This window comes from Trachurus japonicus, chromosome 14 (genome assembly GCF_045865225.1).
Source record: "Trachurus japonicus isolate A0001 chromosome 14, Traja_1.0".
NCBI classification, from domain to species: Eukaryota; Metazoa; Chordata; class Actinopteri; order Carangiformes; family Carangidae; genus Trachurus; species Trachurus japonicus.
This window is the reverse complement of record NC_140920.1, coordinates 2,693,398-2,720,500: the sequence shown is the minus strand read 5'-3', so window position 1 is coordinate 2,720,500 and position 27,103 is coordinate 2,693,398. Positions and strand designations below refer to the sequence as shown.

Sequence of the window (27,103 nt, the reverse complement as noted above, 5' to 3'; positions counted from 1 at the left end):
AACCACTTGCAGTTGAATCTCTCTCCTGTCCATCGCCCCCTGCTGGTCGGATGTCGCAACTACAAGCCAACGGTCAGTGAAATAGGACTAAATCATCAAACAACTGCTTTTCTAAGTGTGTATAAAATAATATATTTAGCAAAAAGAGTATAAATATCCGTAAAAATGTGCAAACTTGTAGAATTATGGCCTCATTAACTATGAGTAGCTTCACCGCCCGTACAACAGGTGGCGCTGTGTGGCTAACGGTCGGCTAACGGCTAACGGCCAACTGCCGGTTAACCCGGATGGTAAACACCGGTCTGTCAGAGCAGAGCTAAGCTAAGCTAGGCGGCTAACTAAGAATAACACATGAATTTTGTTCGTTCGTTTGTTTTCCAGATTATATTTTAATGAGTTTTCTGTTTTATCTATAAAAATCTTCTCAGCGTTGATCAGTTTACAACGCGTGGGTCATCTCTTGTGGATTTTGTGTGGAGAAGATTAGATTTAAATACTCTGCAGTAGCTTTTAACCAGGCTAATGTTAACTTAGCTGCAGTGAGATTGTTTTAGCTTTAACTTTAAATGCCATTTATGGATTAATAAACTCAACATTTTAATTGATATAAAGCCGCTTCACAGCCTGTCAGCCTCCCGAGGGTAAGTGTTCAAGTTACTGAAATGTGTATAACTCTTCAAATCAATGCTACATGCTACAAACAGTTGCATTTTGTTTTTTTTGTCAATTTAACACACTTAACAGGCTTATTTTGAGTCCTCGGGTGCGTGTTAAAATCTCGGTGAGTCGTCTGAAACTTTAAATAAATTCGACTCAAGATAAATAATAATTTGCTATTGACAATTACTGTTTTAATTTGACTGAATTTTCTGGGTTTATTTTAGTTTACATGTCAGTTTTAGTCACAGCGGCTCAAAGCAGTTTTGTTTATTCACTATAATATCTACAATTGGAAGAATATTGACTGGAGTTTGGTGTCAGGTTTTCTCCAAAAGACAAAATGTTAGTCACACACATTGCAGCTGCACATAACTAGATGTTTACAGTCTATGGTCTGTACTGGCTGTCATCAGCAGGGGGAGCAGCTGTACCACAGTTATTTCTCTGAAAGCTGGAAGAAGCTAAAATAGGTTTTTAGTTAAATTAGAAATGCAGTCGACTTGATTTCTGTCTGTGTTTCTCTCTCTTGTCTCCAGCAGGATGATCTCTCAGGTCTTCATCTTGTCTTCGAAGGGCGACCACCTCATCTACAAAGACTGTATCCTCACCAAAAAATAAACATGTTTGTCCACTGATGAAAAAAAGTGAGCCAGAGCCAAGCTAAAAGTACTTATTAGTATTAATAATATCTGGAACATGTGATATTGACGTCATAATAAACCAAACAAACTCACCTTATATTCAAACGCCACTAACAGGCGGCATCTTCACAACTTAAAGTAGTTTTCTGAACTTCAGAAGTCAGAATCTCTTTATTGTCATTGCTTAACACAACGAAATTGAGGTAGCAGCTCTCGATTCAGTGCGGTTTAAAGTGCAAGTAAAAAGTATAAGGTAAAAACAAAGCACCGAAAAACAAAAAGGACAGTTCTGTAAAAAAAAAACACAGTGAAAAAAACAGTGTAAAAAATGTTTATATATGGATTGTGCACAGCTCCAGGATAAAAGCTGTTGCACATTTATGTTTTTTATTTATTTATTTTACTTTTTATTGAATAATAATAATGGATTACATTTATATAGCGCTTTTCTATTGTTACCCAATACCCAAAGCGCGTACAGCAACTATTATTGCATTATTGAACATTTAAACACATTACGAGCCAGTTACACAGACAGCTAAGCATGTACAAAACCATATGGGACGAAGGGCGATTACAGAACAAACTGACAAACAAAGTGAGACAGAACAAACCAGAGATCAGGGGGTGTTGAGCAGGCATATTGAGTATGTTGGAAATAAAAACAGAGAATAATGTCTTTGCATGTGTTTCCATAAGTTGCAGCAGTGCATTGAGCTCTTTTTATTTCATTAATTCAACCCCCAACAAAATCAACAGACATTGAGAATTTTACTTTCTGTTTAATCATATTTAAAATGAGAATAATAATCAATAGTTTGGACGCCCGGCTGCTGAACCGACTATCGGGGAGAGATGAGTCAGTGGGATGTCCTTCCCACAGAACTTATTCTATGTACAAATCCTCACACATTCTCATGCTTGTCAAAGCGCTGGTTACTGAGTAAGCAAGTTTGCACATTGTTGAGTATTATGTGAGTGTGTTTATGTGTCTGGTAATGAGTGTGGTTATTAGAGGAGGATGATTGTTATCTGTGTTTTGTATGTGTGTATGTGTTTGAATGTGTGATGAGAGTGAGAGAGAGTGTATGTGCTGTTAGTCCCTATTGTGCACTTTATGATTTGGCGCTCCTGTTTCCCTGCTTTTATTAGTGCATTCTGTCAATATTTTTTAAATATTATGGTTATTATGTCCTATTTCAATTAATCTTAATATTGTATCTGTTTAGCACTTTACCTGCCCAGGGACTAACAGGCGGAAATTAGCAATTGTTGCTATAACCTGGCTCAAAGCATCTCTTCTTGTTTTACAAGATTAATGTTTTTTGTGCATTGTCCCTGTTTTAAATAAATAAATTCATTCATTCATTCATGAGTGTAATTTCACCAGAGGAAACCAAAGTTGCTGAATCAGGAAGATTATTTAAAAAAGAGGGACAAGTTAATAATGAAGCAGCTCGTGTTTCTTAACCTGACCACCAGTCCGCGGAGAGGCGGGAAGTGATGTCGTCAACACTTTTTACGAGAAGGTCACGGCGCTGACGGGAGACCAGCCTCCGGTTGTCATGGTAACGCCACCACCACGTGTCTCTCTCTGATAATTACTGTGTTATTATTATATATATTAATTATATATTAAGTTATTATTAGTTGTGATTGACTGTGTGATTAAGTTTCATTTATTTTTCTGGGTTTTTTTTTGTTTTTTTTTCTTCCTTCAGAGTCACAAAGACCTTCACTTCGTCCACGTCCGGCAGGGAGGACTGTACTGGGTTGCCACGACAACAGACAGCTCCTCACCTTTCACTGTCATCGAGTTCTTGAACAGGTGTGTGTGTGTGTGTGTGTGTGTGTGTGTGTGTGTGTGTGTGTGTGTGTGTGTGTGTGTGTGTGTGTGTGTGTGTGTGTGTGTGTGTGCAGAAAAAGAGGATTGTTGCACCTTCACACAACCACACACTCATCTCTAACGCATCAACACAACTCACTCTGTGGTGAAACACAAGATCAGATAAGTGTGTGTGTGTTTTTGTGTGTGTTTGTATGTGTGTGTGTGTGTGTTTGTGTATATATGTGTGTGTGTCCTCAGGTTAACGGCTCTGGTTAAAGATTACTGTGGCAGTCTGTCGGAGAGGTCGGTGCAGATGAACTTTGCCCTCATCTACGAGCTGCTGGACGAGGTCGTGGTGAGTTCAGGTCTCATCTGTTCATCAGAGACTCGTTCAGTTGACTCAGTTCAGTTCAGAAAACTTTATTTATCCCATACATACGGGCAGTTCAGTTCACAGCGCACAGTTCAATGAATTTAGAAGAAGAAAGAAAAGCACAACACACACAACAATCATTCATTGGACGTATAACCTTGACAGTTAGTAAATCAGTTAAACTTTTCCCAGCAGCGATGTCTTGTAGGCTACATGTGCAGATATGCAAAATAAGTATTCCAACATGGAAAAGAATGAATAAATAGGTTAAATAAATAAATAAAATAACAAAGCACAAACCTAACTCATTAAAATTGGCATTCATCAGCCTAATAACTGAAGGGATTATGGATATCTATAACTGAATTATGACTATTCCTAATTCCAGTTACAGATATCTACAACGTCACTTTGCCTACTAGTCAAAACTTAATTTAAGATATCTGAAAAGGGACGTGTAGATATCTTTAATTGAGGTGAATTAAAGATATCTAGAACTGGAATTATGACTAGTCGTAATTCAGTTACAGATATCCATAATTCACAATAGTGGATATCTGCAACTGAATTGTAGATATCTGTAATGATGACAAACCTCATACACATGAATGGAAAAAGTGATGTAATTTGTCCAGGGAAGAATGTAGTTGTGGATATCTTAGATAGATAGATAGATAGATAGATAGATAGATAGATAGATAGATAGATAGATAGATAGATAGATAGATAGATAGATAGATAGATAGATAGTACTTTATTAATCCCTTGGGAGGTTACCCTCAGGGAAATTGAGGTTCCAGCAGAAGCACAGCACTGATCATATACATAAAAAAAAAGCACAGATAGATGTAAGAATATAAAAATATAAAATATAATGTGCATTCAGGGCTAAAAGAACAATAATAAATACATATAAATACATCAATGTTATTTTTGATGAGGCAAAACTGAATTACAGATATCTGCAACACATATCCAGTCTGGCTTTTAAATGTTAAAACGAAAAAATTGGATATAGGCAACAAATCAGAATTGTGCATCAAGGCCTGTAGTGTCAAGCTGCCATACTTTGGGATGTAATCTGAAAGTGAACCAGAAGTGACTGTATAAACCTTCATCTCTCTCTCTCTGTCTCCTAGGACTACGGTTACATCCAGACGACGTCCTCTGACGTCCTGAAGAACTTCATCCAGACTGAGGCCGTCTCTTCTCGACCCTTCAGTCTGTTTGACCTCAGCAACGTCGGCTTGGTGGGTTCACATCACATCACGTCACGTCACGTCACGTCACGTCACGTCAATCAAACCTGTGACCAAACACAAAAAGAAAAGCCCTTATTGTCTTCATTGAGTCATTGAATTATTGAAGTATTATCCTGTAGCACTTTACTCTAAGCTCCATGATTTAAACAGATAATGAGTGACAATATAGTTTATGATAATGTTATATATGATGGAGTCATGTTATCATGTTTCATTTGAGAAATTAGCACAGTTGTAGATGAACGCTGTACAATATTTAATGTCCTTATATCTGTGAAGTACGTCATATTTTTATACTGATATAAATGTTTCTATTTTAGCTTAGTTATCAGGACCAGGATCAGTATTATAACTCAGAGTTAACCTGGGTTTGTTGAACTTACTTTGTAGGATGTGAATCTCTATTTTCACCCTGTTGTTGTTATTGTTGTTTGTTGTTGTTGTTGTTGCAGTTTGGAGCAGAGACTCAACAGAGTAAAGTGGCTCCTAGTTCTGCAGCCACCAGACCCATCCAGTCCAGCAGGGAGCAGGTAAACACTGTTCATTTCATTTCATTTATTGTTTTTTTGTCGAGGACAATGCACATTAATGAACAGTTTAACGCCATGGCGTCATGTAAGTGTGCCAGATTTAGCTCAAAGCTAGTTTCCGTCCGTAGTCCTCACATTAAAAAACAGACAGACATACCACAGATCACAGATAATAGTAATAATCGACGAGGTTTAAACGTGATGACGCTATTAATGACACAGAGTTCAGCTCAACGATATCACACATTTGTGGAAGTCAGGCCATTTGTTTTAATGGTTCAGTCTCAGGGCCACGGTAATTCTGTCTGTCACTGGTCATTAATCATCAAAAAACTGAGAAAAACGTCTTTACTACCATTTCAGACTCTCAGCTCCTGACTTCATATGTTCAGCCTCCTCACACTGATTATAAATAAGAAAGAAGATATGAAAACCATTAGCTCTAACCTCTGCACAAACATTGTCACACGACCACAGTGTCACAACCTGAGTCTGAGCAGATTCATTTGTATTAATTCATAATAATAAACAAAGCTCAGTAAGAGTTTTGCTCCATCACACAGTCTGACCTAAAATGTTCCCGACATGTTCCAGTAAATAGTCCGAACCCAGCTGGACACTGTACACATCCTGGAAAAAAAAAAACGACTGATCATGAGCAACAGACCTCACAGTTTCCCATACGTCTGTGTTTGTCTGTGTGTGTGTGTGTGTGTGTGTGTGTGTGTGTGTGTGTTTTTCCAGGGAGGAAAGAGTGAGATATTCGTGGACGTGATTGAGAGATTGTCGGTCGTCATCGGCTCCAACGTGAGTAACATCAGTCAGACTTCAGCGATTTAAGTTTGAGTAAAGTTGAAATTCTGATAGATTCTGATAAAATATTATCACCACGATGCTCATCATCAGACACTTAAAGGGATAGTTCAACATTTTGGCAAATTGGCCCATTGCCATAATCCCTATAGTCATAGCAGTAGGTTCGTTACCTTTAATTGTCAGTGCAAGGTGTTTTTAGAACGGCGGAGCAGAGCTGTGAGCTGCTCAGAGCTACGCTACGGAGGCTCATTATGGGATTTCTTTGGTTTCCCTCATCAAACTCATCAAATACACAATCCAACAACTCCACAACGCTCTGGTGGACAAGTTGTGAGCTGCACATTCACCACGCTATGAGATAATAACACAACGTTACCACACAGAGTTGTTTTAGAGGGAAATACAGAGACTGCTTGATGAAAAACTGTCCCTGAAGGCAACGTGCATCAGCGGTTTTGCATGAATTTCCCTCTAAAACAACTCTGTGTGGTAACGTTGTGTTATTATCTCATAGCGTGGTGAATGTGCAGCTCACAACTTGTCCACCAGAGCGTTGTGGAGTTGTTGGATTGTGTATTTGATGAGTTTGATGAGGGAAACCAAGAAATCCAATAGCTTGCACCAATAAATAAAGGTAACGAACCTACTGCTATGACTATAGGGATTATGGCAATGGGCCAATTTGCCAAAATGTTGAATTATCCCTTTAAACGAGTCTGAACTGACAGTAAAACTCTGTCTGTGCTGCAGGGCGTTCTGATGAAGGCCGACGTGGAGGGAGAGATCAGAGTCAAGTGCTACATGCCGACCTGCTCAGGTGAGGAACACAGATTAACTCTTTAGTAGTTGTAGTTGTAGTTGTTCAGAGCTCTGACTTCAGGTTTCTCACGTCTTCTCGTTCACTAGAGATGAGAATTGGTCTGAATGAGGAGTTCAGCATTGGAAAGTCGCAGCTCAGAGGTAACACACACACACACACGCACACATTTATACATTCCCATAAAGCGGTTGTTTAAACTGATCACACTCAGATTTTAAATTTCCCTCTAGTAGCAACAAGTCAGTGTCAGCCAATCAGAAGACTTCCTCTCAGTCTCTCTCTCTTCTGATTGGCTGACTGTGTTCCAATAAAATAAAATAGAGCAGATTACAGATAAAACACTCAGAGAAACCAAATCCTGCAAAGTGTTGGATGATGAACAACAACAGATATGAGTCTTATGACATATTGCTTCACTTGTTGCGCTCGGTGTCGCGGTTTCTGATTGGGGACTGTGGTTTTTTGTTGCCTAGGTTACGGTGCAGCCGTTCGAGTCGACGAGTGCAGCTTCCACCAGGCCGTCCGACTGGATGAATTCGACAATAACCGGATTCTCCGACTGTGTCCGAGCCAGGGAGAGGTGAGTGAGGTCTTAAAATCGGCTATAACAAGGTATCCGCGGGGTCTTGAAAAGTATTAAAAGGTGGTAAATCAATTTTGGGAAAATTAAGACCCTTAAAAAGTATTAAAAAGTCTTCTCACGACTTTATAAAGTCTTAAATTTTGAAGGTATTTTTTCTGAATTAGCTGTCCAAGAGTTTGAGTCCTAAAAAACATTGTGAAAGTGTGTGAATTTATTCATTTTATTAAAAAACAAAGATGAACCAGTACATAAAAAAGAAAAAAAGATTGTTGTTTTTGTTTTTTGAGAGTGGAGCAATGTTTTTTTTTTTTTATAAACTTTGCCTTTGATTTATTATCCCAGCCTATTTTGAATTCTGTTGTATCATAGTGGTCTATATAGTCTTTATCACAAACTAAAACTGTTGAGTTAAAAGTGTCACTGATGTAAATGGTTACAGCTTGAAGTGGCGGTGAGGTGTTGAAAAATATTGAGAAGGTCTTGAAAAAGTCTTAAAAAGGTATTAAAATTAACTTCAAGATTCCTGTATATACCCTGTATAAAAGCGCCGCTGTTTCACTATTTAACTCATCTAGTGCCGGCGTCGCCAATTTGCTCCATTCCAGTGTAATGTAGACAAAATGAAATGACGTTTCTCAGGGACTCGAAATACAACACACACTCCCACCTCCATTTCCCCCACACATACAGTACCCACTCACTTATAAAATGTAGAGTAAAAGAATTTGTAAAAATAAAGTAAGAATCTGGATAAATAAATAGAAGAGAGAGAAAAAACCAAAAAAAAAAACAGTTGAGTGCAAATAAATGCTACAGTGTCAGAGCAGTGCAGTTCAGCTGTTCATTAGCCTAACAGCAGCTAAAAAAACCTCCACTGTAGGTTTTCATACGCACACCAAACACACACTCTCAATCTATAATTGTGATCAGTAAATTATATGAAAACAATATAAAACACAATTTAAAAATGACAGTTGTTGTTGCCCTAGTTTATTTTGTTTAAATGGTTAAAGCTTCATATTTAAAAGTAGCATAATGTTCAGCCTCTTCTCTCGTCATATAATATTTGCAGCAACACTGTCAACTTCAGGCTGCGATCGTGCTATTTTGTATCGCTCATTGCTCACTCTTTTTTATGTTAAAGCAGTGGTTTATTCTGACTCTCTTCATCTCTGTCCTCCTCTTCCTCAACTTAAAGGGATAGTAGCATTTTTTTAAAGTGTGGTTGTATGATCTACAAATAGCCCCTAAGTACTTTAATTGCAGTAGAAGACTCTCTGCACTCCTCCCGTTAGCAACGCCAGCCCATAATAGCCCTGCCCAGAGATTTACAACATACATTGTTGTGAATGGACCCAAAGAAACGGCCTATTTTCACGGCCTAAAAGAGGTTTTACCTGAAAAAAAATACACAGTTCCATTATATATTATAGCGAACAATGGAACTGTGTATTTTTTTTCAGGTAAAACCTCTTTTAGGCCACAAAAATAGGCCGTTTCTTTGGGTCTGTATGTTGTAAATCTCTGGGCAGGGCTATTATGGGCTGGCGTTGCTAACGGGAGGAGTGCAGAGAGTCTTCTACTGCAATTAAAGTACTTAGGGGCTATTTGTAGATCATACAACCCCACTTTAAAAAAAATGCTACTATCCCTTTAATCGCTAATTTGTCTTCCAACTCCTGCTGCAGCAAACGGTGATGCAGTACCAGCTGAGCGACGACCTGCCCTCGGCTCCTCCCTTCCGCCTCTTCCCGACCATCGAGAGAGACAACGGAGGAAGGTAAAGAAGACGAAACATCCTCTCTCCTCCGCTCCCGGCTGGGCGATTGTTGTTAGTCAGCAGCAGCAGCACAAAGAAACACTCTCGCTATTATTTGTTTTGTTGTGAGTTTCCCCTCATTTAAAACCGTCTCAAACTTCCCCCTGCTCCTATCAAAACAATAACAAAAGACAAGCGCTCGATGACATCATGAAACAACGGGGGATCATGGGAGTTTTCTTCATCAACATCACCATGAAACACTGAAAAAAAAAAACCATTATTTCCCTGAATTACATGTGAAGGAGTAAACCACCTCTCTTTGCCTTTGAAGCTTCATATGGTTGGTATATGGAGTTTGTCATTTAGCCCACACTGTCATTAAATAAAAGGAATACTTCACCCAAAATCGATAATTCACCAATCATCTACTTACCGTCATGCCAAGGAAGGGTTCGGCTATGGATTTTCATATAATGGCGGCGGATACAGTTAACTTTTTTTTTTTTTAACACATATCTTTATTGATTTTTCAGTCTTTACACAATTCCCCTTCTTCCCCCCAACCCTGAACTGGAGCCAACAGTTAAACAGCATGAAAAATGACATTTCCTTTGAAAAATTAAAAACAAAAATACAAAAACAATATACCGTACATCTGCCTGTCTTCTAGTTAAATTTTTTGCATAATCAATTGAAATAAATAGGCACAAGTGAAAGAAAAAGATGGAAAAATTAAAAAAAAAAAATAATAATAATAATAATAAAATCAAATCAAATAAAATACATAAATAAATAAAAATAAAAATAGAGAGAAACATACATGCAGTATATTCAAAATATATCTATACATGTTTTGTTTTTTTGTTTTTTTTTGTTTGTTTTGTAACATTAAAAAAACAACAAAAGCGTATAATAATACAAAACCGACATAAATAAAATAAAATAAAAATTAAAAGGGTATCGTCTTATTTAAGGATTTAGTAAGTCAGGTCTTGATTCCAAAAATATGATAAATGAGTTCCATATGTCATGAAAAATGTGGCTTTTTTGTTTGATTATATATGTAAGTCTTTCGCGGATACAGTTAACTTAGTTTTGTTTAATATTTATCATGTGGGAAAACCTAATAATTTGTTGTTGCAGCTACAAAATACTAATGATATGGCTATGCAACCGGGCATGCCTTGAGTGCTCATTTTACCCTGCCTCTACCTATTAGGAGAACGGTAACAGAGCAGTGACGTATTGGAATCGGCTCCCACCATATATGACCAACACTGAAAATAAATGGAGATTCAAAAAGAAAATAAAAGAGGCCATTATTAGTAAAGAGCTTTTATTTTTTTAAGGTTTTGAAAAGTCAAAGTTGGTTTGTATTTGTAAAATATTTTTTATTTTTATTATTTTGTTTTATTTTGTTGTTTTTCATTTATCTAATTCTGTAATTTATTGTATTTTGATGTGTTTGACACTCATACGTGACGAGTATGAGTGTCTGGACCCCAGGAAGAATAGTCCTTACCAAGGTGAGGACTAATGGGGATCCATAATAAAACTAAACTAAACTTTTGAATCGTCCAAAACACACACTATGAAACATCCAGATACCTCCATACTGCTCGTCTGTACTGACCCAAGAGTCCTGAAGCCGCCACATGGAAAAGTTGTTTAGAAAAAATTAATTTGATCTCTGTTTTTAGCCTCGTTGTAGCAGCAGCTCCCAGTGTGCATGCACGAGATTTGCTGCGAGATGTTGTAAACCATTGGATGTTTGATGTAAAGAACATCAGCCACTGGGAGTTACTACTACAACAAAACTCCAAAAGCGTTTTGATGACTCCGAAAGTTCTCCGAACCCTTCGTTGGCAATAGGGTGAGTAGAAAATTGGTGAATTATTGATTTTAATTTAATGAAATTTAATGAAAAACATCTGATACAGGATATAAATCCTCTACATCAGACTCAAATAAATAGCAACATACAAAAATTAAACACAAATATACCAACCCATACATAATCACTAAAATCCTATAACAGAATAACCTCAAAAATCTCAAGAAAACTACAAACAAAAGAAAGAAAGAAACAACAAAACAAAATAATTCATACCCTTGCCCTGTAGTTATATAAAAGTCCTTGTTTGACCAACATTGATCGAGTCTATTTTTAAAAGAGTTCACTTGGGTGAAGTATCCCTTTAAGTGCTGAAACTGAAGGCAACTGGACTTCTTTTGATTCTTGAAGACGTTTCACCTCACAGAGTTGTTTTAGAGGGAAATTCATGCAAAACCAGCTGATGTGCGTTGCCTTCAGGGACAGTTTTTCATCAATCAGTCTCTGTATTTCCCTCTAAAACAACTCTGTGTGGTAACGTTGTGTTATTATCTCATAACGTGGTGAATGTGCAGCTCACAACTTGTCCACCAGAGCGTTTTTTTGGAGTTGTTGGATTGTGTATTTGATGAGTTTGATGAGTTTGAAACCAAGAAATCCCATAATGAGCCTCCGTAGCGTAGCTCTGAGCAGCTCACGGCTCTGCTCCGACATCTTGCACCGACAATTAAAGGTAACGAACCTACTGCTATGACTGTAGGGGTTATGGCAATGGGCGAATTTGACAAAATGTTGAACTATCCCTTTAAGGTCTGAGGTTGAGTTTGACCTAGATCTTGTGTTTGTGTAAGATTCTTCTGATAAAGATGAACTCAGATAAACCTGCCACATATGGACAGGGCCGTTGCTAGGAATTCTGGGCCCCCTTAAAGAATACTAAAGTGGGCCCCTCCCCCTAACTTTTCCTTTTTTTTTTCTTAGACTACGTATGTATTATCATTTTTTATTTAGCCTTCTTTGTTTTGATGCTAATGCAGCATTACACTGCAAAAACTCAAGTATCTTACCAAGAATATTTGTCTTATTTCTAGTCAAAATGTCATTTCTAGTCAAAAGAAATATCATTATACTTAAAATAAGACACATCACATTAAAAGTAGCTTGTTTTTAGACACTTTTTACTTCTTTCAAGCAGATTTTCACTTGGAATAAGTAGAACAAATCTGATAATGGAACAAGTTTTTCTTCCTTATTACAAGCACAAAAACATGCTTTCACTGGCAGATTTTTCTACTTATTTCAAGTGAAAATTTGTTTGAAACAAGTGAAAATGATCTAAGATCAAGTTAATTTTTAGGTGATGAGTCTTATTTTAAGTGGAAAGAGATTAGTTTTGGCTAGAAATGAGACATTTGGACAAGAAATAAGACAAAAATTCTTGGAAAGATGTAGAGTTTTTACAGTGTACTATGAGTATTAGTCAGGGTCTTACGCAGCATAAATCAGTCGTACAAAGATTAGACTACTGGGGTTTTTTATGGGCTCCACTGGGCGCTGGGCCCCTAGAATTATCACCACCTTTCTCCCCTATACAACGGCCCTGCATATGGAGTGACTAGGTTTTTTCATTTGTTCATCGTTTGATGTCGTCTGTGTTTCTTTGTGGCATCTTCCACTCAGGGTAAAGCCACAGGTTCCTGAGTGGACTTGTGTCGCGCTGCTGAAGACGACGTATAAAACTCTTCTTTACTTTCCTTCATCATCTCCTTGTACCATGGGAACTGAAGCAGAAAGTGGAGAGCAGGAAACGGAGTCTGCTGTTGTGACAGGAACACAGTGTTTAGCAGCATCGACTCATGAAGAACAAGCTCGCAAATGTCACAGACAGGACGAAAAAAAAAATTAAACTGTCCTTTTTCACTAAAACCTGAGCAGGACTTTGGATAAACAGGATCAGGAGGTTTGTACCAGGCTGTTAACCTCAGTGTTTATTCCTGCTGCCGATCGTTGGACATTTTAACAGCTGACTCGGTGTTGGAGACAGAGTCTAGTGGTCAGTGGAGGAACTGGCCTAAGGGTGGGAATCTTTTACTATCTCACGATTCGATTCGATTCTGATTTTTGGGGCTACGATTCGATTCAAAATCGATTTTCGATTCAATTCAAAACGATTTGATTCCTAATGATTCAGTCTATCGGTGCAAAGATCCTCATGATCGACTCCAGTCTGCTTTGCAAGACAGAACGACTAAAGTGTCTAAACTTTTTCACATTTATTGAGTTTTAAACATTTATCCACGCTTAGATGGAATTGACCTCTGGCTAAGCCACGCCCCGTCCACTCACTCGGACAAACAGTCAACATTCGGTGACAGTTGCTATGGCAGCTGTCACAGTAGGAGACATTTCATAGGAGGCAATTGATGATTTTTGGAGACAGAAAGATTAAATATTGTCTCAAAGTCACCAAAACTTCACTTGACTTCACTGCTATGGCTGCCGTTTGCCGCGAAACGCCGATAGCGATGGGCTAATTTCTGTTAGCCTGTCTATGGAGTTTTACATTATACGTTAGCATTAAGCTAGCGGACTTTATGCTTAGTTGTGATACTGGCTAACATCTAAACATCTCTGACAATATGTTGCCTCAAATACGTTGTTGACTTAACTTAGAACAGATGTAGACATCCTTGTTAAGTTTATCCAGGTTTAGTTGGTGTTGTGGTCTACTGCATAACTTTATCCAGAGCAGACACTTCTCTCGGTTGAGATGTGGCTTAGGAAAAGGTAAAATAATCCACCCCGTGGCCCCCAGCCTCTCAGGATACCTAGTGTTGGAGTTGCATGTGCCCCATGCACACTGTTTGACCAATTTAAACTTAAAATGTCAAGAAAAAACATATAAAAATGAATGAAAACTGACTAACTGCAATGCATTTCAATGGACGTGGAAGCAGAGAATGTCCGAGTGTATGGGCTAGCTATGCGCACTGTGATTGGCTCATCGCGTTTGGGGGCGTGGCTTAGCCATAGGTCAATTGTTGAAACTGTTGGATAAAAGCAATACCACATATTGCTTAAAGGGATAGTTCAACATTTTGGCAAGTTGGCCCATTGCCATAATCCCTATAGTTTTAGGAGTAGGTTTGTTCCCTTTAATTGTCGGTGCAAGCTGTTTTTAGAACGGCGGAGCTGAGCCGCGAGCTGCTCAGAGCTACGCTACGGAGACTCATGGGATTTCTTGGTTTCCCTCATCAAACTCATCAAACACAAACTATCCCTTTAAGTAACAAAATTAAAAGTGCCCCTTTTATTAAAAAAAATAGTGCAGATAAACAGGCTGCCTTTTAAATTTTAAGACAATGGAGGCCGACAGCCAGCAGATTTGTTTAATTTTTTTATTTTTTAAAATCGATTTTTGGACATTTTATATCGATTCTGAATCGTATTAAATGAGAATTGCGATTCTTATGTGTGAATCGATTTTTTTTGGCACACCCCTAGGAACTGCAGCTTGTGTCTGTTCTCCGTCACCGCTTTAGACCGGTCTGGTTTCAGTTGAGGTCAGAGGTCACACAGTCACTTCTGGTTGCTATGTAAACATCTGTTATTATAATCTGTGGTGAGTTCATTTTGATATCATTGCATCACACACACACAGACACACCAGACTCGTGTTGTTGCTGCAGTTCCTCGGCTGATTTGCACCCTGTCGCTGCCTCTCAGAGTCTCTGTCAACACTGTTGACAAAACAGTGTCTGCACAGCTTTAGAGACGTCCCATATAAACCTCTGTGTCCTCTGTCTGAACCTCTGAAGCAAATCATCCGCCTGCCTGCCTGTCTGTCTGCCTGCCCACACACACACACCTCAGTCAGTGTTAGAAACTAAACTACTGGAGATGTTTTGAGGACAAATCTGTCTTTAAACCATGAAGTGCACATTAGGAATATAATATAAGGCTTCAGCAGTTTGAATTACACGACACTTCCCCCTCCGTGTTTCCTCATTTTGTTTTCACGGGCGACACAGTCACAGGCAGTGGACATTTTCATTTGCAGGTCTGGTTTTAGTAACATCTTGATTGAAAGTCTTCACTGGATGAATGAATCAAAGTTTATTTGAACACAGAATAAAAGAAGAACAAAAATAAAAACAAACAACAGTAGATACTAGGGCTGGGGCGATATGCTTTTCTCCCGATTCGATTCTTCTACGATTTTTTTGGATGGCGATTCGATTTAAATTGCGATTCTACGATATTGCCGATTCTCTCGATTTTTAGTCTTTAGCATTTTTAACATTTATCTGCACACAAATACTGTAGGAGCCTATAAATTAACATACTCCATTATGAAGTGAACTTTATACCCTTATAACCCTTTTCAAAACCTGTACTCTCTGTATGTAAAAAAGGCACATTGCACAATATTTAAAAATCGATTTTTGAAAAAGAAAATCGATTTAAAAATCGTCAAAAAAGATATCGCAATATTTATGTGAATTGATTTTTTCTCCCACCCCTAGTAGATACAAGACAACAACGCAAAATAAAACAATGAAACAATTATTCATGTTCAGAAGGAGTGGGAAGAAGCTTATTAAATCCCACCCCTTCTCCCTATGTTAATTCCAATATATAGTATAATAAGTTATGAAAAATCCCACTCTGTAGCTCGTATCTGAGGTTGAATAGCTCATACCTTTCTAACTGTTTATATAGCTGCTAATGTTCGCTGCTTATCGCCTGTGGTTTTAAAGGGGCGGTGTGTAAGTTCTGTAATGTAATTTATGTTTTAGTCTGCTGACCAGAAACCCTTGGCCTGTCTCGCCTCATCACTTTCTGAGGTCTGTTGTGTCAAAGGTCAACCTGCACATTCACCACGCTATGAGATAACTAGAAAAAGATCATAGCATTTCCTTCAGAAAATGCGTGTGAATGCTGAAAACAGCTGAACGCTATTGGCTGAAGCGATGCTGAATGAGCTGAAGAAATTGTTGAATCAAAGCTAAATTAGCTGAAGAAACTGCTAAAGCAATGTTGAAAAGGGCTAATGCTAAAGCTGAAACATATAACTTGTAATATGAGATGAATGGCTTTTAAAGGTAAAAAAAACCCAGTAAAAATGTTAAAGGTAGAATAAAAAAAACAGTTGAAGAGTTAAAATCTGCGCCCCCGATGAGATAATAACACAACGTTACCAGACAGAGTTGTTTTAGAGGGAAATTCATGTTAAACCGCTGATGCACGTTGCCTTCAGGGACAGTTTTTCATCAACAGTCTCTGTATTTCCCTCTAAAACAACTCTGTCTGGTAACGTTGTGTTATTATCTCATAGCGTGGTGAATGTGCAGGTCACAACTTGTCCACCAGAGCGTTGTGGAGTTGTTGGATTGTGTATTTGATGAGTTTGATGAGGGAAACCAAGAAATCCCATAATGAGCCTCCGTAGCGTAGCTCTCAGCAGCTCACGGCTCTGCTCCGCCGTTCTAAAAACAGCTTGCACCGACAATTAAAGGTAACAAACCTACTGCTATGACTATAGGGATTATGGCAATGGGCCAATTTGACAAAATGTTGAACTATCCCTTTGAAGGTGCTGCGTTCAGGTGACACTGTGGTTTTCTTATGGTGAATCAAAGTGTTCAAAGTGTTTTATTAATTACAGGTGAATCCTTCTCTCCGCAGGCTGCTGATGTACATGAAGCTTCGCTGTGACCTGCCACCAAAGAGGTCAGTGTTTACATCACCATCCATCATCATCATTCACATCATTCAAAATGTTTAACCCCTTCCTGGCCAGTTGTTTTAGCTGCAAAAACACAAAATTTCTATGGGGCTCTATGGGGTTTATGGCTTGTGACAATGTTTTAGTGATAAAAAGAGATATCCAAAATCCCCTCAGTGAAAACTCGTGACTATAATATAATATGTCAACAAAATAAAACAAGAATTTTTAAAGGGGCTTTATCCATTGTTCAGATAGATTTCGGTTCTGGAAATTAGCATTAGCATATTACATTAGATATTGCCTCGTTTACATATTTAAACATCAAATTTGACAAAACTTGTAATACAAAAAATATTTGTCTTAATGTGAGTGATAAACTTTGGAAGTTTCATGATGATATCTGTTAGTTAAAAATTTTACTTTAAAATACATTAAAAAACCCATAGGCGGAGGTGGACATACATTTTTGTCCACTTGAAGGGTCATGGATGTCGTTAAAATGCATTATGGGTCCAAAAAAATGGACTTTCATTCTGAAACTCGGGACATCCAGAGTTTACCCAGAGATGCACCTCCTCGCCAAAAATCAGGCCCCAGTGACCTTTCATTTGACCGTGTTGAGTTGGGAAAGCAGCGCCGCCTTTAATTTAACCCTTACATACTGTTCAAATTTGATACTTTCACAGTATGGTACGGGTCAATTTTGACCCGGACCAAGAATACCCTCATAGTAAGTGTCTATATTGAATTTTAAACTACAGATCTATTTAGAATGTTTAAGTAGCCTATGACACATAAATTAATGTATGATTAAGTGTTAAAAAAAATTTCAGAGAGCAGGGAGAGTGCATTTTTTAAGTTTTACAACACTCGTTTTTGGAGAAAAACTTCTACTATTACACAGTATTACATCCTGTTCTACATAAGACATAAACACATAAAAGCCACAATGATTTAGATATATTTCATTGAATTTTAAAGGAGCAGTAACACGATTCACGTCGACATTAATTTGAACTAAAGGGAAAAAGTAGCTGACACACGAAAGGGCCACAACAACATGAACATGAACATGAACCGCTCCTCTGAAGCTAAAGCACTAGTACTAAAGTAAAGCTTTTATGCTGCGTCCCAGCTGAGTGATGATGACATAATGTTAATAAACATATGGAGGATTAGCAGACGATGATGATGATGTCGTTGTTCCTTTGTTGTTGCAGTGCTGCGATCAAAGTCTGTGCCACCATCCCCGTCCCTAAAGGCTCCGTGAGGTGAGACGCACCCATGCAAATGCTGCTGCTGTTTGTTATGAAAATGAGTCTGTATGTAAAAACTGAGTCCGTCTATGTGTGTGTGTGTGTGTGTGTGTGTGTGTGTGTGAGAGCACAAACAGGAAGTGCAGAGTAATCCACATCGCTCTGAGGAAATTGGACGTGTGTGTGTTTTTGAATGAGAAACAACATTTGCAAAGTAGAAGCGTCTCAGCTGAAGAGACGCAAACTCGTCTTATTTGTTAGTTAAAGTTAAGGAAATGGGGAATAATTGACAATATTTGCTTGTTATCCTTGTAAAAACCCGTCAATGGCGAACCACCATGTTATATTAAACAACACATCAGAGGTTCATAAGAATTGTGAGATATAAAATGTTTTTTTTGCATAAAGGCCTGAAGAATAAAACACGTTTGTTTTAATGATGCAGCCAAAAGGCCATAAAGCGACGGATTTGAATACGTGACATCAGCAGGATGAGACAGAGCAGTCAGTTCATGAAGTCGCCTCGCTCTGCTGCTGCTGCTGCTGCTGCTGCTGCTGCTGCTGCTGCTGCTGCTGCTGCTGCTTTCATTTCCATTTTTTTTAAAAATTTGTTTATTTGGATAAAACCCCTTGAGATGTATCATCTCGTTTTCGAGGGGGTCCAAACATATAGACAAACATAGATTCAACAGACAAACATGTTCTCAACAATATAGAAAAACAAACAGACAAATAAACAAACAAAACAAGCAAACCAAAAGACAAAAACAATAATACAAACAAGGACAAACCACAGTTATTGTAACTACATTGGGACAAAACAAAACAAAACAAAACAACCATAGTAGGGCCACAAAGGTCAACGCTGGGACTAAAATGACAGTATATAATGATTAGTAACAGATCAACAAATCAGAAATGCGTCTTCAGTGAAAACAGGAACAGGTCACCATCAGACAAAGCGAAAACATGATGTTGATTATTATAGATTCACACCTCGATCCTCACCTGGACTGGACAGGAAGTGTGTAAAGTAACTGAGAGACAGGTCAAAGTTGATCAATGTCTGTAGTAGGGATGTCACGATTACTTTCTTACTTTACTTTTCACAATTAATCGCGGTGTTAAACGCCACAATTAATTGATCGCAAAGATTCCTAAATACTGTCACTTTCCAAAAAAAGATTATGTATGAATAGAAGAATATGTGTCTTATTTCTAGTCAAAACAATCTCATTCTACTTAAAATAAGACTCATCACATTAAAAAGTAGCTTGTTTTTAGACACTTTTTACTTCTTTCAAGCAGATTTTCACTTAAAATAATCTGATAGTGGAGCAAGTTTCTCTTTCTTATTACGAGCACAAAAAACTTGCTTTCACTGGCAGATTTTTCTACTTATTTCAAGTGAAAATTTGTTTGAAACAAGTGAAAATGATCTAAAAAACAAGTTACTTTTAAGGTGATGAGTCTTATTTTAAGTGGAAAGAGTTTAGTTTTGACTAGAAATGAGACATTTTGACAAGAAATAAGACAAATATTCTTTTTGCAGTGTAAAGGTAAATGCACCGATACCGGTCCATTTACTGTACCTACAGTAACGTAGCATTGATTAAATGTTAGAGTGTCATTTGTAATTTTAAAAAAAAGATAAAAATTTACTTAAACATTTGGTATCGATGACACTTCCCCTGACGGATTAATAACTGATCATATTTTAATAGATATTTAAAATAGTTTATAATTAGTAATGTATATTTTAACTATATTTGATTTTACACATTCATAGTGTTGTGAAATTACTGTAATTAATGCATAATAATCGTGATAATCGCAACACCGTGGCTATTTCTCTGACAATAATCGTACCAAAAAACATATTACTATTATCGTGACATCCCTAGTCTGTAGCCTTGGTAACAATTGATTGTAATAAATCAGCAAAATTGTCTAAAAGTATGTTTTTCAATATATATATATATAATAATGTAACATTGAATAGGGCTGAAAGGATGAAGTGGTTAGATTTCTGTGGCCGAAGGTCAAGGTTGCGGCGACCTCGTGAACCTTGATGATTAACAAACACCTTCGAGGAATCACTGTTGTGGAAAGTGACGACGTTACGTCAGATCAAAGCTCTGGGATTATCTTTCAAATCACCTGTGTGTGTGTGTGTGTGTGTGTGTGTGTGTGTGTGTGTGTGTGTGTGTGAGCTCATCTCTGAAAGTGTTTCTGCCTCAGTGCTTCACATCTGTAACACCACTGTAGGAACATCTGCAACCCGACGACCTCTGACCCCTTTAAGACTCAGACAGTCTCAACCTGTAGAGTCTCAACACTTGGCTTGGGCGGTATCCAAATTTTGATACCGTCAAACTTCCTCCACATTTTACCACGGTATACGGTATTACCGTGACTAATTAAAAATTATGACGTAAGTGGCATTACCAAACATTGTCTTCACCAATCAGAAACTGAATACTAGGGCTAAACATTAGCAGACCAAAATCTCATTGGTCGATTGGTCTCAGGAAAAAAAAAAACACATTTGGAGCCCTGTCTTGTCAAAATTAAAGGACAATTCCAGGCGAATTCAACTCAGGGGTGTATTTTCATATCATTTTAGGTCTAAAAGAAGGAATCTGAAGATTTTCAGTTTAATCGCTCCTGTTTTGCGGTAGCTGCGTCTGTCCCCGCGTCGTCACGGCAGCAATGAATGGGAGTGGATGTAAGTTCTTCTGTTTAGGCTGTTTACAGCCCTCAAAGCCACAGACAGCGTCAGATGGAGACTCAAACATGCACCCAGAAGTTTATTTACTTCAAGCAAGCCGGCATGTTTGTAAAAGTCGATCTAATTCAAAGTCTCCCAGAGTCTCGCGCCAGACCCAGTTGCCGTGCACGGTGTGTTCAGGTGCAGTGGGAAAAGCTCCCGTTTGTGTCATAAACACAGGAATATCAACTCTTTACTTGCTTCAAGTAAAAAAAACTTCTCGGTGCATCTTTGAGTCGCCACCTGACGCTGTCTGTGGAAAAAAATGTACACTTGAAGCAAGTAAAGAGTTGATATTCCTGTGTTTATGACACAAGCGGTAGCTCCGACTGCGCCTGAACACACCAGCACTGCAACTTCGGGCTCGTGCGAGACTCCGGGAGACTTTGAATTAGATCTAGTTTTACAAACATGTCGGCTTGCTTGAAGTAAATAAACTTCTCGGTGCATGTTTGAGTCTCCATCTGATGCTGTCTGTGGAAAAAAAATGCGGCTTTGAGGGCTGGAAACAGCCTAAACAGCGGAACTTACATCCACACCCATTCATTGCTGCCGTGGCGATGCGCGGACAGACACAACTACCGCAAAACAGGAGCGATTAAACTGAAAATCTTCAGATTTCTTCTTTTAGACCTAAAATGATATGAAAATACACCCCTGAGTTGAATTCGCCTGGAATTGTCCTTTAAGTCAAAATCAATATGACCGAACTGTATATGAAAGGCTATAGGGCTTTTATTTTGAAGGGCCAGATACAGTTTTTTACAGGGTAAAACATATGAAACTAAAAAAAGTGCTACTGGACATATAATCAATTTTAGACATTAAATTACTTTTATTTAATATTTAATCCTTATCTCCTGTATAAGTGCATTGCATTTTTTCATGACGGTATTGAAACTGATACCGTTGCTATTTTTAAACACCTGCAGTATACGGTATTACCGTAATACCGCCCAAGCCTACTCAACACCACTTCTTCTTTTTAGGGAATTTAATCTGTTATCTGTTTTCAATGTGAACATCTTCCACAGGGTATCCATCCGCGGGGTCTTGAAAAGTATTAAAAGGTGATAAATCAATTTTGGGAAAATGAAGACCCTTAAAAAGTATTAAAACGTCTTTTCATGACTTTATAAAGTCTTAAAGGGATAGTTCACCCAAAATTGAAATTTCACTCATTATCTCCTCCCCCTCATGTGGACTAAGGGCTGGGAGAAGTTTCAGAGTCCTCCGTGGCTTCTCTGAGTTACAGGGGGTCTCGGCGTAGCAGTGCATGTCCATATGACGGTTGCTAATGGATACCAACTGTCTTCGTAACAAAAAGACACACCAACCAAAACATCCAGATACCTCCATGCTGCTCGTATGTAATGTCCGTCTTGTATTGAAGCCCCGAAATGCGAAATTGTCCCGAAAAAAATTAAATAAGTCTATATTTCAAGCAATTTTGGGTGAACTATCCCTTTAAATTTTGAAGGTATTTTTTCTGAATTAGCTGTCCAAGAGTTTGAGTCCTAAAAAACATTGTGAAAGTGTGTGAATTTATTCATTTTATCAAAAAACAAAGATGAACCGGTACATAGAAAAGAAAAGAAGATTGTTGTTTTTGTTTTTTGAGAGTGGAGCAATGTTTTTTTGGTTGTTGTTTTTTTCATAAACTTTGCCTTTGATTTATTATCCTAGCCTATTTTGAATTCTGTTTTATCATAGTGGTCTATAGTCTTTATCACAAACTAGAACTGTTAAAAGTGTCACTGATGTAAATGGTTACAGCTTGAAGTGGCGGTGAGGTGTTGAAAAATATTAAGAAGGTCTTGAAAAAGTCTTAAAAAGGTATTAAAATTAACTTCAAGATTCCTGTATTTACCCTGTTCCAAACATGTGTGTTCATGTATAAGTATGTATATTTATCTCATGATCTGCCATTTAGTTTCCAGAAGTTTTTAAAAAGTTTTCCTCAGACATTCATTTATATCAGACAAGACACTCAAAGGACTTCCACCTTCCTTTTTGTCGGACTTCATACAATCAACGCACTTTAAAATACAGAGGACCGTCCTTATGGAACAATCTACTGTACCTACATCACTGAGATCAATGGGCCTCATTCACCAATATCTTCTTAAGAACCTTCTTAGATTCTTTCTTAAGTTGTTCTTAAGAAGTTCCTTAAGAAAACCCTACGTCAGATTCATCAACGCGTTCGTAAGCCTCAGAATTGTTCGCAGCTGTGTTCCTACTTGATGAATGCCATCTCCTCGTAAGTTGAGGGCGTGTGCCAGGTGAGTCTAATTAACATAGGATTAGCATAGGTAACAGCCCCATCAATGCCCATAAAAGGGCATGAGACTGCAGGGCCGTGTGCAAACAGAACCCACAGGCACTGAGCAGAGAAGGTGAAGTGAGAAAGAAAGTTGAAATGCTCAAATGGAAATCTGGGAGGGAGCACCAGACTCCAAACATAAAAAGAACTTAAGTAGTGAAGTGGCGCTACTGTGGCAGGAATGAAACTAAGAAACAAACAAAAGGCTTATATTTAGTTTATATTTTTATATTTATATTTATATTTAGGCTATATTTAGTAGCCAGCAGTGGATGCAGCTCTTTGGGTTGTTATCAGAGAGACCACACTCTCACGTGTGCCATCATAAATATCATCATATTATCATATATTTAAAAAAAACAAAAAAAAAAACAGTTGTGTGTAGTGTGAACACTTAAAAAAAACAAACTGATATGAATTAAGTGTCTATAATGTTTTTTTAAGAAACTGCAATGATTTGTCAATTATTATTATTAATATATAATTATTAAAAACATCATAAAAGATGAGAAAATAATTCTTATTCAAATCATATAATATCATACAACTGCAGAACAAAAGAAAACACTATAATCGGTTATTTTTGCAGAAGTCTCAGCACTTAAAAGTGCGTAAGTATACTCCTGACTGTTCGTAGATTTTGTTCTTAGTTGAGAACAAATTCTGGATAAGAAAACATTCATGAATGCCACAATCTTCGTAAAAACTTCGTAAGTAGGACTTAAGAACAAATTTGTTCTTAAGAACGGTTCGTGAATGAGGCCCAATATCCACTCTGGCTTTGTTCAAAAAAATCATTTTTTAGTTAAGATTTGTAGCATTTCTGGATTTGTCAATTTGTAATTTAATTATTTTTTTCCTTTTTCATATATGTAAACTGTTTTTTTATTAATTCAGTATCTTTCATTTTTCTATGTTAACTTGTCTTTCTTTTTCTCTTTGGCTTCAGTTTGTCTCAGGAGCTCAGCAGTCCGGATCAGAGCGCCGAGTTGAAGCCGCAGAGCCGAGCCGTCGTCTGGCAGATACCTCGCTTTCCTGGAGGAACGCAGCTCTCTGCTCTGTTTAAGGTGCACACACATACACACGAACACACACACACACACACACACACACACACACACACCCAGATTGTGTTAAAGCAGAAGTAAGTGATATATTTGTGTTAATATAAGTCTTAAATAGTTATATCTTCCGACAGCAATCACTTCTATAGAGTGTTTGGTCTGAAACACGGGTCTGTCAGTCCCTCTGCTCTGCTCTGAGCCCAGGAGAAAACATTTATCGTATCCTACAGTTTTTATCCAATGAGGAGAGAGAACGGCATGCAGGGCTGTGTGTGCAGCCAAGGAACGCCGTGAATGTGGCGACGTAGGGACGAGGACTGTTATGGTGCGTTCAATGAAACTCGTATTTTTCCGACCGTGAAGTCGTACCAGTTCGATCTGGTACGAGTTCACCGGTCGGAAGTTACGAGTGGCCGTTATAGTGACTTTCACCGGTAAAACAGGTCGGAAAAACACGAGTGGGTTGCCTGGAACGCTACAAAGTCGTAAGTTGTGACTTGAAGCTGTAACTTACGGTTTCAAAAGCCTGCCTGGAACGCAGCATTAGCGAAAACGACCGGACCACTTACTTCTGTTTTAAATGATTCTCTTGAAAGCTCCATACAGTATAAAGGTAGATGTTTGTGTTAAAGCTCCATACAGTATAAAGTAGGGGTGGGAGAAAAAATCGATTCACATAAATATTGCGATATCTTTTTCTGACAATTTTTAAATCGATTTTTTTTTTTCAAAAATCGATTTTTTCTTTGAATTTTCTTTTGTTTTTTGAAAAAAAAATTGGGGGGGGGGGGGATTTTTTTTTTTTTATATTGTGCAATGTGCATTTGTTGCCTTTTTTACATACAGAGAGTACCGGTTTTGAAAAGGGTTTAAGTTCACTTTATAATGGAGTATGTTAATTTATAGGCTCCTACAGTATTTGTGTGCAGATAAATGTTAAAAATGCAACTAAAAATCGAGAGAATCGACAATATCGTAGAATCACAATTTAAATCGAATCGCCATCCAAAAAATCGTAGAAGAATCGAATCGGGAGAAAAGCATATCGCCCCAGCCCTAGTATAAAGGTAGATGTTTGTGTTAAAGCTCCATACAGTATAAAGGTAGATGTTTGTATTAAAGCTCCATACAGTATAAAGGTAGATGTTTGTATTAAAGCTCCATACAGTATAAAGGTAGATGTTTGTGTTAAAGCTCCATACAGTATAAAGGTAGATGTTTGTATTAAAGCTCCATACAGTATAAAGGTAGATGTTTGTGTTAAAGCTCCATACAGTATAAAGGTAGATGTCCATGTGTAGTGTGATTATAAAGCAGCTCTAGATTCTATATTAATACTGTGAAAGTATCAAAGCCTAGGATTTGGTTTTTCTGAGTGTTTAACTTGTGGTCACTGGAGCTCCAGAGAGAAAACTGAGAGAGGAGATGTGAAACTACACTTTTAGATGAGTTGAGTTGTGATGCCGTGAAATTAGCTTCCGGCTTTCATGGTCACTAGAGGAGGAACGACTCTGTTGACCTTTCACCTTAACGCCACATTACGTATCTCCCTCCTGTTTGTCACATGATGTCCAACTCTGAATCCTGGGGAATTATTTAAAAACTGATCATTGTCCTCCTCCTCCTCAAGCTAATTCTTTATCTTAAAGGGATAGTAGCATTTTTTTTTAAAGTGGGGTTGTATGATCTACAAATAGCCCCTAAGTACTTTAATTGCAGTAGAAGACTCTCTGCACTCCTCCCGTTAGCAACGCCAGCCCATAATAGCCCTGCCCAGAGATTTACAACATACAGTGTTGTGAACAGACCCAAAGAAACGGCCTATTTTCACGGCCTAAAAGAGGTTTTACCTGAAAAAAAAATACACAGTTCCATTGTTCACTATAATATAATTTTTTCCAGCCCTTCAAAGTGCAGGAAAAAGTTTCTATTTCGACCGAACCAACTGCTGATCGGCGGCGCTAACCCTGGGCGGAGGGATACGTGAGTTGGTTAGGTCCAAATAAAAACTGTGTTTTTCCTGCACTTTGAAGGGCTGGAAAAAATTATATTATAGCGAACAATGGAACTGTGTAATTTTTTTCAGGTAAAACCTCTTTTAGGCCGTGAAAATAGGCCGTTTCTTTGGGTCCATTCACAACACTGTATGTTGTAAATCTCTGGGCAGGGCTATTATGGGCTGGCGTTGCTAACGGGAGGAGTGCAGAGAGTCTTCTACTGCAATTAAAGTACTTAGGGGCTATTTGGAGATCATACAACCCCACTTTTAAAAAAAATGCTACTATCCCTTTAACGCCTTGTCCCTCCCTCTCCGTGCTGCGGCCAGCTGGAGGTGCCCGGCCTCAGCTCGGCCTCCATGTTGGAGGTGGGACCGGTGGGTCTGAGCTTCGAGCTGCCCAAGATCACGGCCACGGGGCTGCAGATCCGCTTCCTCCGCCTGTCGCCCGTCCAGCCCGGACCGTCGCAGCGCTGGGTCCGCTACGTCACGCACTCCGACTCCTACACCATCCGGGTGTAACGGAACGAAACAACGTGTCACCTGAGACACAGAAAGAAAGAAAGAAAGAAATGAAAGACATCATGTAAATTATCTTACCTTTCTAAATAATTTATGTGTTTTAGTCTACTTGCCAGCCCATAGGGCCCCATTGTGAACCCGGAAATGTTGAGTACCCCAAAGTTTTATGTTAGAAATATATAGTATGGGTCCCCAGTATTCAGAAACTGCCGGATGCTAACTTATATAGGGCAATTAGCATAACAGACATAATTAGCATAATTGCCTATATGGGCAATATTTCAACAAAATTGACTTGGCTGATCTGGGCAATATTGGAGTGGTCTTAG

The 27,103-nt window shown here is 38.2% G+C and overlaps 1 protein-coding gene and 1 long non-coding RNA gene across 4 annotated transcripts in view; both read left to right on the top strand.

Annotated features, from left to right (window-relative positions):
* LOC146974014 (uncharacterized) overlaps window positions 1-27,103 on the top strand; it is a 189,253-nt gene that overhangs the window by 110,103 nt on the left and 52,047 nt on the right. The window lies entirely within an intron of this gene.
* On the top strand, window positions 24-26,802 carry ap4m1 (adaptor related protein complex 4 subunit mu 1). Of its 3 annotated transcripts, none has more exons than XM_085797050.1 (16): window positions 24-72; window positions 1,200-1,258; window positions 2,784-2,869; window positions 3,023-3,129; window positions 3,388-3,484; window positions 4,642-4,752; window positions 5,217-5,294; window positions 6,039-6,101; window positions 6,861-6,927; window positions 7,017-7,070; window positions 7,404-7,510; window positions 9,202-9,293; window positions 16,798-16,842; window positions 18,061-18,111; window positions 24,142-24,259; window positions 26,583-26,802. In XM_085797050.1, exons 2-16 carry the CDS (start codon window positions 1,201-1,203, stop codon window positions 26,772-26,774), a joined length of 1,326 nt encoding a protein of 441 aa, XP_085653176.1. In that variant the 5' UTR covers window positions 24-72; window position 1,200; the 3' UTR covers window positions 26,775-26,802. The 3 variants fall into 3 exon arrangements, with proteins under 3 accessions (XP_085653176.1, XP_085653174.1, XP_085653175.1); XM_085797048.1 differs by lacking the exon at window positions 24-72 and adding an exon at window positions 295-641 and having other exon boundaries at window positions 1,197-1,258; XM_085797049.1 differs by lacking the exon at window positions 24-72 and adding an exon at window positions 298-641.